At 35.2% G+C, this 14,165-nt stretch overlaps 1 protein-coding gene across 2 annotated transcripts in view; it reads left to right on the top strand.

The window, feature by feature from the left end:
* Positions 1 to 14,165, top strand: part of peb (pebbled) — a 96,164-nt gene that overhangs the window by 47,078 nt on the left and 34,921 nt on the right. For both annotated transcript variants that reach the window (XM_067355098.1, XM_067355097.1), the window contains exon 3: positions 3,629 to 3,709. In XM_067355098.1, coding sequence (XP_067211199.1) covers positions 3,646 to 3,709 — 64 coding nt within the window. In that variant the 5' untranslated portion in view covers positions 3,629 to 3,645. The remainder of the gene's footprint in view (positions 1 to 3,628; positions 3,710 to 14,165) is intronic.

Here is a 14,165-nt window from a genome sequence, read left to right as displayed (position 1 = left end):
AACTATTTCAATGCTCTTGAATTACATTATATTACATTTTATTATTATCAAATTTTTTGTAATTGGCTGAATGTTTAAAATTATCACGTTTTACAAGAGAATATACAGAATTTGCTGTATTCTGTAACATTTTGTCTTCGAGAAAGCATGTAGGATACCGTCGTTGAGTTTTAAATAACAATTTATATTGCAGTTTATTTTATTTTTATAGTCTTCTCTTTTATTGCGTTTTGTTAATACATTGCTGAGAATAAAAATTGCTTCAGCAAAGTCTTCGCTGTGCAATGAGATGAAAGTGCAGGAGGCTGCGCCAGTGTAACTTGCTTGCTCTCTATTGGCTTCGCAATGGTGGCCAATGGAAGCAGAGATGTCCCTACCTCTGCAAGATCTCTGTCAATGGTCCAGCCTTCGTTCGGTCTCAATTATATTGCCTCAATCAATGTAATCAATGTAATATGATGCTACTCATTGCCTTCATAATCATTGCATGTGTTTAAGTTTTTTATGAAATATCGAATAAAAAGATGTTTTTTTTTCTACAGTCTTAACGATTAATTAATAATTTTATAAAATAATTAATGCTCTAATAAATAATTTTTAGTACATGATTTTGTTGTTGATTCACAAATTTAATAATTAGCATAGTAATGATTTACATTGAAATTATCGCTACAATAGAAGTTTGTATTAAATTTTGTAAGAAAAAAAAGTAAAACAGTAAAACTTCTATATGTGTCTCTAAATCGCGTTCTATTTATGCAATACTGACTTTCAATGAGCCGTTATTGTGAATAATTCGTGAAGAATATTCGTGGAAGATTTGAGACGACTTTTTGCGAGAGATTGACACACGGACACTCTTGCGCATTGCGCTTCTTTATCACGCTGGACGATAAGACGAAAAAGTGTCAATAGTTAGATGCCACTTATGATAATTCGTAAGCGTCATACAGCGCTTTTGAACAGCCAGCGGAAAATATTTCGCATTAAGAGAAATTTTTGAATTCTTTTGTACTAGAAGAAAAGAAATCTTTTCACGATGGTCAGACCTATACAGTTTTATCTAAATTATACAAATACTTTTTTCTTTCATTTGAGATATGATGAGAATAGTCTATCAGTCAATAGGATTTTTTTTCAGGTATTCGAAGAAAAGATCCAAAGAATTGGGCCATTAGTATAACCATTAGTGGTGGAGCAGCATCTTTTGTAGTTTTCTGTTTTGTTTGGAATTTCTTTCAACTTGTACGGAAATTACACTTCTGTTGAGAAATCTAAAAATTGTGTCAGATACAGATCTGAAAATAAATTTTATTTAACATTCAAAATTTATTAATAGAGCATTCTTGGTTGATGGATCGTCAAAACTTTTTGCTGTGATATAAAAAACAGCGAGTGCTCTATTGTGATAAATTTTGATTCAACAAAATTAATTTTTAATTTGTATCGGGCACAATTTTTAAATCTTTTAGCAAATGTGTTCTTTCCGTGCAACATTCCACAAAACTGGCAAATTTTTAAACATTAGAATTTTACTTTAAAAAGATACATTTAACAATGTGAAGTGTACTGGTGACACAATTATTCGTTTCTGCACACAACATTTTTGGTTTTCCTTATAATCAGCACTTGAAGCAGTCTTGAATGTATTGATGTGATGTATTCTCGCGCTGTTCAGGATACATAAGTCATGATCTAGAACTGAGCGCGCACTATTTTACATGCAGAGAAACACGATGACTTTCAGTCGTATAATTGCCGCGTAAATAATGGTTGACTGCGCTTATCGTCGCGATGATAATAATGCGAAGGATGACAGTGCTACTCGATACGATCTATGACTAGAGTTCTCTTATTTTGTACATTTAATTTTGCCATTTTCTATATAATATGAAACAGAGACAGAAAAATTGTGAAAGAGAAAGAGAAAGAAAATAAATACAAAGAAAAATATACAGAAAGTTATGTTAGAAATTGAAGAGCAATAAAACAAAATTAATTAAAAATATTTAGAAAAGCCCTGCTTGTTTACAGGAATTTATTATTGAATATTTAGAAAATTGTTCTTAAAATATTTTTTATATTTTTATTTGAAAAATATGTCGCATATATGTATAAAGTATCTAGTATTTTTCGAAAACACAATAAATTAACATTGCTTTATGTATTCAACTGATTTAGTATTCAGCTGAACAATATTTCCTAAGGCCAATTATTAATATTATCGTTGAACTTCGTAATGTCGTCTTGCGAGCAGGATAGTATTGTTAATGAGCGCGGTTCGAACGATAATGCAGAAACAAACGCAAGTGGATGAGCTAGCTCGCTGATAATCGCGTCTCCCGTTGGCCTCATTAGTCGTCTTGTTAACTTATCCTACTCGTCTACTTACTCGACTGGCCTTAACGCAACGTGATTATGTGAAATTTGCGTCGCTGCCAAACCTTTTGATAGCACAATTTTTCAAAATATCCTGAATAAATTGCAAAAACGTGACTAAAATGTTTTTTTTTTTTTATTAGAAAAGAAATAAATAACTGAAAGACGCAATTTTGCATATTTCAATAATAGCTGCGGCGACGATTTTTTTGAGCTTTTTTAGATCTTGACTTGTCGGTAGTTTTGATGGTTGTGCAAACGTGTAAATTTAACATAAGCATAAAAATATAATTGAAATATAATTTATAAAAAATACTCTTATCAAAAGAAGTAGTTCAAGAATGATAACGTACGTGACGTACGTTATCGGGAATGTCATTACTTTTGTCCTTTGATTTTATGAATCTTATTATAAAGCTTAGCAAAAATTACGAGAGAAATAGAAGAGAAGAGAAGTGGGAAAGAGAGTAGAGAAAGAAATTGCGTTTTATGCAGAATGAAGATGAATCTTACTCTGAATTTTACTGTTAGCACAATTATGCAAATTGTGTCTACTGTATTATCTAGCAATAAATTATAAATTTATCTTGCCGTCTGTGTTCTATTTGATAATATCCCCAAAAGAATGTATCGGACGCTGGAAATATATATTTTTATATTATATTTTGGCCCGTAAAATATATAAAATGTTTTACGGGTCAAACTTTCGAATAAAACGATCCGTTCGCAAAGGGTCATAATTTCTGACACTCATTTTTCACATACCCGCATCCCTCCGAGCGGTTGGCACGCACGTTGAAAGACGACAATGTTTCTCGCGAGGGAAAAGGGTTGGTCTCGGGTATCAAAAAGAATCGGTCTAGATTTGAGGGCAGGGTCTGGCCTGCCATTGGCCGATAACTGGAGCGAGACCCAAGGGTGGATCTGAATCTTGATCTCACGTCACCGCGGTTCCGCCGGTCGCGAGGGATCCTTATAATTCGATTTGGAATTCTAGACCAACGGCCGCCGAGCACTTTGAATCTCCGATGATGGTAGCTGGTACTTGGAATTCAGATCGTTTCTGGACACGGTCCAGGAATGTGCAAGGCGCTCACGTACGACGTAACGGTGAAACGATCGCGCGCCCGAGAGAAGAATCCCTCGCGATCGTTTCGGGCTTCCGCCGTCGACTCGTGCGCCCGCGATTCATTTCTCTTCGCGAGTTTTCTTGCAATAACATTGATCTTAAACCAATCGATAATTGCAGGGTCGGGCATCGCGGTGATGGCTCAACTGCAGAAATCAGGATCGAATGGTGCACAATGGACGATTCACATAGCAGAGATCGGTAAGTGATCCGCATAAATTTTCATATGAGACACGCATGCTTATGGTGCTTGGTATTCTATGGAACATTTTGCTTTTCCTCGTACGTGGTTGAACAAGTCTAATAAATAATAAACTGCATCGATACAGCAAATACGTTGAAAATATAGATGATTATGTGTAATATCACACACACGCACGTGCGCGGATACACACACACACAAACAAATATGAACAAGTTATTAGATACTGGTTGTATTTAAAACAATCCTTACGTGTAATTAGATGCTAATACAATGAGCAATTTGTATTTAATCTATTATTTATGCTGAGCAATTTTTTATTTTTCAAACGATGTACTTTTCATCGCAAGTTCTTTTAGTGAGAAATAGATGTTTTTATTTTTATACATTTTTGCCGGAACATTTATATTTGCGGTACGTGATAGCAACAGTTTTTCTTCCGCTTGAAGAAATATATTTATATATCAAATTTTTAATTAGAAGATATCTTTTTTTTATATCTAACTGGTACGAACCAATGACGTGTCACTCGTCAATCTCCTCGTTTGTTCAGAGTTTCTCGGAACGAGTGCCTGTATCGCGAACGATCGATCCGTGCTTTCTTGATTCAGAAATAATTCCGTTTATGACGAATGTATAATGGAATATTCTCAGAGACTCTATCATCCCAGAGACCTTCGCATTCTTGAGACAGATACAATATCATCACTAAATTTGGAAATATAAATAAGATAGTCTACTTTATTTCATATTGTTCAAATTCTCTCTTTCAATAATTTTTTCCAAGGACTCTTTATATAATATATCAAAATTAATTGTCAATGTTGTCAACCATTTGTGCAAGTTATCTTTTTAAACTTTCTGATATTATATAAAATTTCCAGCAAATCTCATAGCAATCTCTTAATAATTTATACCTTATCAGGATTTATCTTTGGAGAACGTAAATATTAGACATTACTTTCAATTGATTCTGTGTCCCGGAAGTAACGTAGATAAGTAACATTCAACTTAGATATCGCTCGTGCTTATTTTTATCATTATTTAAGAGATTAGTTACAGACGTGAATACAGTAGAATGTAACAAAAAAATAGATAATTAAAGAAATAGAATTCGGCAAGCGATATTTTCGGCGGGCGAGAAAAGTTCGCGATGAGTCATCGAGCACCTCAAACCCTCGACAATGCGTGCAGACACGCACTCCGGAAAGCACATGATTCATCGAACGAAACTCACAATCGAGCAATCTGCATTAACGATGCACTGTCTGATTCTGAGTACACCGCTCTTCCCTGCGAAGGTCTCATCCTCCGCTTTCCTCTCCGTCCTCGTCTTCCTCTTCTTCCTCCTCTTCATTCGTCTCGTTCTTCGCTTGTGTTCTACCGTTTCTACACGATTACTCCGTTAGCCGTTGACATGGTCCGTGACCACGTACGCCGATTACTGATATCGCTCGTGAACCAATTCGCTTGGAAGTGTATCTGAAAATCAGTTGCTTATCCGATTCTCCCACTCACGATTTATTCACCGCATTTTATATCAAGTTTGACAATGCACTTTTTAAAGCACTGTTAATTTTATTTAGCGCGTATCACAATTTATCAAGAGTTTCTATCTTTTAGCTAAACATTTTATGATTCATTTCACAGAACGTTTAATGAGTAATAATTTATATATATATATATATATATATATATAATGTAAGAGCAATGCAATATAGAAGGAAGCATAATGAATTTTTAAACTATAAATTTTCTTGCACAATAGACGATTAATTAATTTATATTTGCATATTATTCCGATATGCAATTTAAGATGATGATTTTACTAACCAGCACCACTTTTCTAACAGTCGGATTTTTCAACCGTGTTGACCCAACTTTTTCTAGATTGATTGTCTTACTGGCTTGAGAAATCATTTGCTTGTCCTCGTATTCGAATCGCGTTTCTTCTATGCGCAACAACTAGACTTCTCGTGCAATCACTGAAGCACGAGAAAGTAAATATATATCAAAAGATAACGGGGCTCTATGAGATAGAAATGCATGCTACACAGAGGATTGGAAGGCACAAAAAGCATACAGCATAATCTATTTTTTATTCAAATGTATTGTATTTTATTTTTTATATTTAATGAAACATATTCGCGTAGAAGATTGAAGATAGGAGTTTCTTTTTGTGGAAAAAATAGCATCATGGATCTTTGAGAGAAATGTGAACTGTGTTCAATTGATACTGATTGATAATTGCACATTTTCAAGTGTTTATTTCTATGTCTCTAAGCAGTAGACTAACGTTCATTAATAATTTTTATTGTTTTTTGTGTTTTGTTGGTGTTTTTAGAATTTCAATAATAACACATTTACTGATCATACTTCACTATCGGTGGTCTTATTTAGTGTGCTCTTAGACACTAGTAAACCAATTCAGGAAGAGAGAGGCTGGGTTCTATTCAATGATATGATCAGCGCATGTTTTCGATGCGCATTATACACTTATATTGCTTTTCGCGCAATGCGCAAGAACACTTTTACCTTTCGTCCAGTTTGTAGAGAACAAAAAATTCGTACTTTTGAACATTTGAGATTATTCTCTTCTTTCTTTATTGAACATTCTTTCGTGAACATTAAGACACAAAAATACATATAGATGTAAATTTTTATACATGAAACTTTGAAAAAATCTGAAGTGACCTAAAACGATACTATTACAGATAGAACGTAACGTAAATTGAAATCACAAGATAAAACATTCTAGTTCATTCTTACGAGATAATATATCACCGACGAAAAGAATGTCGTTTATTTTGTAGAGTATATTATTTAAGAAGTAAAGAAACACGGCAGATGGAGACAAATTATAGTCGATAGATAATAACAGCAATTATATTATTAAGTAAAAATAATGAATTCTATTTTGATTATTTTACACATACGTGCCAGTAATTATAACAGTGAAGACCAAGTAAAAAATTTTGAAGAATTAAATTTATCACTTACTTCGTGTTAGATCGATTTATAATAATGCAAAATTATTTTTGAAAAGTAATACAAGTCACTTACTTTTTAATAAACTTCTGTTTTATGAATTATATGACTTAGTTTACTTTCTTAATCACCGGCACACATAATAAACAATATTATATTTTAGTCCAATTGATTATTTTTTATACAGTATAATATATTTATGTCGCAGTGTAATATGATCGAAGACAATTATAAAATCTAGATTCGAGCAAAATTTATACTATTCAAAGTATAGACATACACATTATAAATCTTTCTTGAGTAATAGTTACAATCCGATGTTAAATTTTATCTTATATAATAATTACATCGCAAAGTTCGTAAAGTGTCATTCGCGGATGAGGAAAGTTGAGGAAAGTCCGGTGAGATTATTTCAACAATCTTGATGGTAGGACAGATTGGATACGCCTTTAATGAGCGGCATTGTACGCGCCGTATCCGCGCGAGTGTCCAGTCTGGTTACGTAAAGCTAGACGCGTTTATTGCACAGCAAACTTTTGCTAATTAGCGCGGGAGAAACCGGCGACCAGCCAGCCGAGATACTCGTACGCTCGCGCGTGCGTTCGCGCTCGCGCGAGCAAGCGTATTCCTCGAGCGGACATCAAGAGGAAGAGAGAAATGTGTACAGTTCGTCTCACAAAATACGTATACATCAAATTGCCACGAGAAATTCATCCACAACTGTGATATGTGAAAGAAATGTGATGTTAGGTAGCTGCGGAAGATAAATCTATCAGAATTCAGGTTAATTAAAAAAGAAACTTGTATTAATTCCGAAAGTCTTAATTCTCACTGGACTCGTTGATATTCAACGCTAAATAATTCGCTAAATTGAGGAAATTTTCGGTGAGAAAATATTGCTAATTACGTAGCTGCAGAGTAGCCGCAGAATATCCCGTATTTAATTCATTCTACGCACGCGTATGCTCGCTCTCGCGATGTCGAGCGAATCGTTACGATACACGCGCATTTGGCGTTTACTCGAGAAAGCTAAAGAGATGCTTCTTGATACCCTTTGCCATGTTGCAGGCATGCATTTGCGTTTGTTCGCAGACTCGGAATTAGATAGCCGGGAGGTCGGCAGAGAAAACTGCAAGACGTCAAAATTGCAAACGTAATAATATTGTAACTAACAGAAATGTCTTTGTATTTCGAATTTTTGCAGAGGGGCATAATTGTTAATGCACAAATTTTGAAGCTAATTGTTTAGATCAAGAATCGGAAATACTTCTGTTCAAAATAATATTTACTTCCTCCATTTTATTTCGCAGCACGCTTGTTATTTCTCTGACAATTTTTCGCGAGTTTTTGCGTTTCAATTTTAATAGCTATTAAAATCCATATTGATAATTACTTTCGCTCTTTCTTCGGTACCGATCTAATCCGCACCTGCTTACGAGTGCAAGTATGCTCCGTAAGTAGCAAAAGCGTGTCGGTGCACGTAGATTGGTACACTCGTAGAGACGGGTATACGTAAGAGCATCACGCAGGGTAGCTCATCGGAGAGGAACTAGGAAAGTCTCGAATGATGAGGAAGCGCTTTTATTTATGACTTGAATTCGTCGGGTAACGAAGGCACGCTTCGTGATTGACCGATAAGGCGATGATAAAGTCCGAAATGATTGAGTGAAAGATGGAACAAATCAGTGTTATATTTCTTCCTTTATTCATCATTATATATCGCAAAGAAAATAATAACGTTGAACAATTGTTTCGCAATTGAAGTTGTTTAAACTAAAATTCTTAACAATGGCCTAAAATTTATAAGAGAGAATATACAATTGTACTTATTAATATTGAATATAGAAATTATTATTATTAAAAGAATTGAAAATAATTCAATTTATAACGTGAATTCCTCAGAATTGTTTTGAAAATACATATTGAATATATTTTTAATACTTTGCGTTTCAAATCTTGAAATTTATAAAATATTTCTCAAATATTGTTGTTTCGTTATAAGCGAATATATTGTTTAATACATTCACTATTGCATACAATGTGTTGCGAGATAGTATGGCGAATTGTGAAGGGAACAGTTTCTGTTTTAATTCCGCGAATGCTAATTTTCTCCCTGTATCAGCAAAGGAAGCGATCCATTTCAATCTAGATGTATCTATTTATAAGCGAATTGAGGTGCGCGCGCGCGCGCGCCGCGATCACGAGCAGGTACCTGATGCTTTTTAGAATATGACTTCCCTTCCGGCAAGGAAAAGAAAACGCGCCACTGATTTATCTCTGGCCGCTCATTTCACTCTCGCCTCCGTAACGCGTTTTACATAGATTCTCACTGCTCGCTAGGCTCGTAATTACGCGCATTGAAAGGCAACGCCTTACTTTGATTCCCATATACGCGTAATGTCCGGCATGCTGATGCTTTATATCGCTAGCTTTCCGATTAATTGCTCCTTCGCAGATGTAATTATAGGCGGGCGAATAATGTTCCTCGCTTCTCATACATCAAGTTATTTATAATACAGACGCAATATATATATTTTCAAAATTTTTATAAAATAATATAAATATATATATAATTATTTTTCAATTATCTCGTAATACAAAAGAACGCAAATTATAAAAAATCGGAAGCAATAAATTAATATAACGATATTAAACTTATTCATTCGAATCCATTGAAAAGTATGTTTATAAGAATTGATTGATTATTAAATAGCGAATTAAATAACAAAGTAAATTTGAGTTATAATATTTATCAGTACAGCTACGCAGTATAGAATTGAGTAATAAACAATAGTTTGTCGGTATATACAGTTAATCAGTATATAAAGACACTTGGATGATTATGACGTCTTTTAAGAAAAATGCATACTATTACGCTATGGTCCATGGCGCAGTACAGTCGATTTATTACCAAAGTTTCATGACTAATCTTACCAAGATCAACGGAGTGACAAAGTAAGATTACAATGCTATCTGAACGCGATAGATGAAACATATATACGTCATAATACGTGTGCACATTACTTCTATATAGGATTTATTGACTCTGGAAAATAGCTAGAAACATTTTTATTACTAACAAAAAATATGGCTTTTAAGTACAACAGACACGTTATTAATCCTTTCGCTTAACGAATAATGCTATCTTTTTTTGGAGGAAATAAAAATGTCGCTTTTGAAATATTATATCTTTTATTGATAGACTATATTTAGTTTATTATTGAATAAGTCATATTATTTATTAATCACAGATGTTCTTGAGACGATTTGGAGATAAAATTCTTAATCAAATAGTATCTATAATAACTTAAACGAGAAACGTCTACAATATCTAATGATACTTTTACTGAGTATACGATAATGCCTGAGAATACACAAATTTTGGAAAATCTTCGGAGATTTCAAAATTTTCTGTTTTTAAAACGATTAGACGGTATTCTCTAAATAATTTCTGTTGTAAAACAGATATTTTTACAGATATTTTTGATATGAACGATTCTTTTATGCATGTATCCATTTGTACGAAAATCAAGTGTCCAAGCAATTATCCCACGCTCAAAAATTTGACATCAGACCCGGAGAACAGGTAACTTACGTGATAATAGCGCGCGTCTCTTACGACACTACACACACACATATGGCGACTTGCGCGATAGTACTTACGCACACACGCGTGAAAAGGAACGTGCTCTGCACGATTATCGCGACGCGACACGGTTCGTCACAGGTAAATTAGCCGGACTTGTTATATCTCTTAAAGGTCGGTGTAGACCGTGCGCGAGCGAGTTTCAAAAAACCAACGAACCCAACGAACGCAGAAGCGAAGCTCTGAGCTCGACAAGAGTCGAGAAATTGCGCGATTCCATAATTAAACGTCGTAATTCTATTAGCTCGGACTTGAATTTCCGCTCGTTGTATGATGTCTCCCTCCTTCCGTTTCTCTGAAAGAATGATAAAGATTCCAGCAGGTCGTTAATAGTGTTTTTTGATGCATGGGAATAAAGCACTGATGAGATTCTTCGTAGACCTATGATCTCTCCGAATTCCGGAACTTTTCTGAAACGCATTAAAATCATCTAAATAATTTTGATAATTTTTAATGTGACAAAAAAATATCTGCTTACACAAATAATATTTGTTTCAACATCGTATCTTTGATTCAATATACACTATTTTAGGTAATTTCAAATCCCAATATTTGCTATCAAGATAATTTGTCGAGTTTTAAAAGAACTTGAAGAATCTGATCAAGCAAGAATTGATAAACAAACAGGACGCGGTTTCCAAAACCACGTGCCACATTTTGGTCGGGTTATCCGGGCGATATAAAGACGAATCTTATCGCATCGAATGAGTCGGCAATGAGCCCACGATTTATCGAAGAAGGACGTCCTTTTCTTAGCGCAGAACGCGATGGTTCACGACATAATACAGCTCTGTAACAATTGAAGCATTTATTTGCATTTTTTCTCGCAGAATTGAAAAATTTCTCGCCAAAATAAAGTTGGCACACAAAAATCTAAAAGCAAATGCAATAATGCGCTAAAAAGGAATTCTAAACGACAAAATTGAATAACAAAATAAAGAAAATAAGAATTTAAGAAACGCAATGTGTGTGTAGCAAAAGTAAAAAGCGGAAGTAAAAAGTTAATTTATGCAATGAGTAAGGAAGGTAAAAAGTATTGAGAATTCGAGAGAAAACTTTGCATTTAGGTATCTTTTAAAATGGTACAATGGGATTTCATCTTGCGAGAACGGCCGTCGTCGAACAAGCAGAGATTTTCGAGAGTGAATTCTATTATACGCGGGACCGGTCGTGGAGAGCAAAAAACAGGAATACAGAAATAAGTTGAAAGTGGGGATAAGAAGGTGCATGAGCCGCGGAGCACGTGTGCGATAAGTGTCGTGCTCTTTTTACTACCGCGTTTGACCCCTTCGTCTTTTGACGGATCACTTTCTAGGCCCGTTTGCCCGGGTGCGGTATATCGCATCGCCGACGGCAGGGTCGGCGAACGGCATCGCGCAATATTCAACACGTGCCGTTTGACCACTACATAATTTTGTACCACTTCCTGTCCGGCGTGGTGTCCTCCTCGTGTCCTGTCTCGTCTCGTTTCATCCTTTTCGACTTCTCTAATCCCCGTCAGAGAAATCGAGCAAAAAGAACCGACGTAGCGCGCATAACAAGTCGCAAGTAATATTCGTGACGTGATAGGAAAATTAATATGTATATTTACCGAATTTGTTTTTTTTTCTTCCAAGTATATGTATTGCCAATATAATATTGAAAAAAACTAAAATATCGAGAAAGCAGCTTGAGAATAAAGAATCGACAAGTGCGGTATTGTTCAAATACACTTTTATTAATTTATGAAGCATTGAATTATACTGAAAAGCATCAAAGTAACATCGCTACTCGGAGATTTCAAAGATCTTCAAGGCTGACAGTAGATGTAGTAGATAAAGAAACGGGGAGGCCGCAAACTATTCATACTCGATAAATAGTTTCTCGAATATTTTTTGTATTCATCGTCTGCTATACACTATACTCTTATCCGCCGAACTATTTGCCGTGTTGTTCTTGCTTCCGTGCCGTTTCTTTCCTTTCGCATTCTAGCGTTTCTCTTCTCGACAAGGCTCACAATCAGAAGAAGGAAATAACGCCCGGTGCATAACAATCTGTCGATGCAACTTCGCTCGAGGCATTCTAACTTTTCTCCCCTTAATGTTCGAGTATTATGCAATAACCGATCGCGCAATATTATCGACGCCTTCCTCACGAACTTGCTTGCGTAAATTAAAAGTTTGCTTTATTGAGAAGTAAGCTGGCAGCCTGGCAACACCTGGTGCAACCGGCAGCTTTTCCCCAGCCTAGGAACTGTAACAATACGATACAAAATCTCCTATTTTTGAATTCCTTAAGGAAATCTCTTGGTTTATCTTTGCTAATCATCTTGGACTGGAGACTGGAGAAATCGTGGAAGATCCGATTTTACGTCATTTCTAACCCACAAAAGAAAAGCTGTCTCGTAAATCTGTCAATTATGTTCAAGAAAGGAAATCTTGATTGCCTTCTACTATAACCGGTAAAACCGGTCAAAAAATATTTTATGAAAAATACTTCTGAGAAACGGAAATAACGAAATTTAAGCGATCCCGTCCTTATGGCTTCTTCCAAAGAAGAGCTTCACAGCAGAAGGAAATGATGCTCCGCGCATAATAAAGCATCGATACGTCAGGCCCGTGGCACCGTTGCTTTCCGCGAGTAGCGTGTGACACGCATTACGCGACAGATTGGTATGGATGTGCACATCGGAAATTTGATGTCGACGATCGATGATGCGTAATCTCGTGACGTTGAAGTGTAGCAGTCGACACGCTGTGCTGCGCGCATCGATTAACCAAAGTAACTTCATAATACGTTTAACCGAATTATAAATGATTCTTTCTGATCAAAAAGATATTATTATTATGATTGTTATTCTTGCTTTCGCCGCAGAGATTCATTTTATTTTACTTTTATTATTATTATTATCGATATTATTCAGTATTCCAAATTACACAAGTTTCCATATTATAACAAATTGTATTAATTTGAATATTATTAATTTGGTATTAAGTATTAAATATTTAATAATAACAATATTTGGTATTTAATGTTAAATATTTAATTATCATAATTATAAATTATTCTTAAGGTATTAAATTTAATTAATTATTTTTCTTAATTCTTAAACTGCTATTGCTATTAATATCTTTTTTCCGATATCATTCGCTGCTTTACAAATGTATAGCAAACATCATAATACACATTATTGTCTGTATCGCGTACATGCTTCATAATATGTGTTACTGTCTGTATTATTTTTTTTTTTTTTTTTTTTTATTACCATTCAGATAGTGCTGATTATACTTTTTGAAAGATAGTGACATTGAAAGATCACGGCGCGTTTCCTGTTGCCAGCGCAGCGATAAACGTGTCTATGGTATATAGAGATCGGTGGATGTGACGCTTCGAGTGTATTCTTTCGCTATGCTATATGCATACATCTCATGATGTTGAGATCAAATGACGTGGATCTTGCGCAATCTGCGGCTTCGCGTCGTCTTTCGGCTTCGGGATGCTCCGAAGGTGCGGAAGTCGCGGTCTTCGGTGGAATTTGCTTATGCGGACACCGTGTGCCAGCCGGTGTAAAAAAAATCGATGAGAGCGCGATCTCTGCATCGGCACACGCATGTCACGCGCGTGCTTGCTTTCTGATGCATCAGTTTCTAATTTTGCGAAATGACGCGCACGAGACGCGCCCGCAATCTTCTCAAATAATAAATCTCAAAGTACACGCACGTTTCAAGTAGAAAGATCGTTTATAATATATAAATCGGACAATGATTGTTCACACGTATATTGCTGTAAACTAATTTTGGTTAAGATGGTATTCTTTGGATACGATATGCATAATTTATTTT

This window comes from Linepithema humile, chromosome 5, assembly GCF_040581485.1.
Source record: "Linepithema humile isolate Giens D197 chromosome 5, Lhum_UNIL_v1.0, whole genome shotgun sequence".
NCBI lineage: Eukaryota > Metazoa > Arthropoda > Insecta > Hymenoptera > Formicidae > Linepithema > Linepithema humile.
This window is presented reverse-complemented; position numbering and strand designations above follow the sequence as displayed.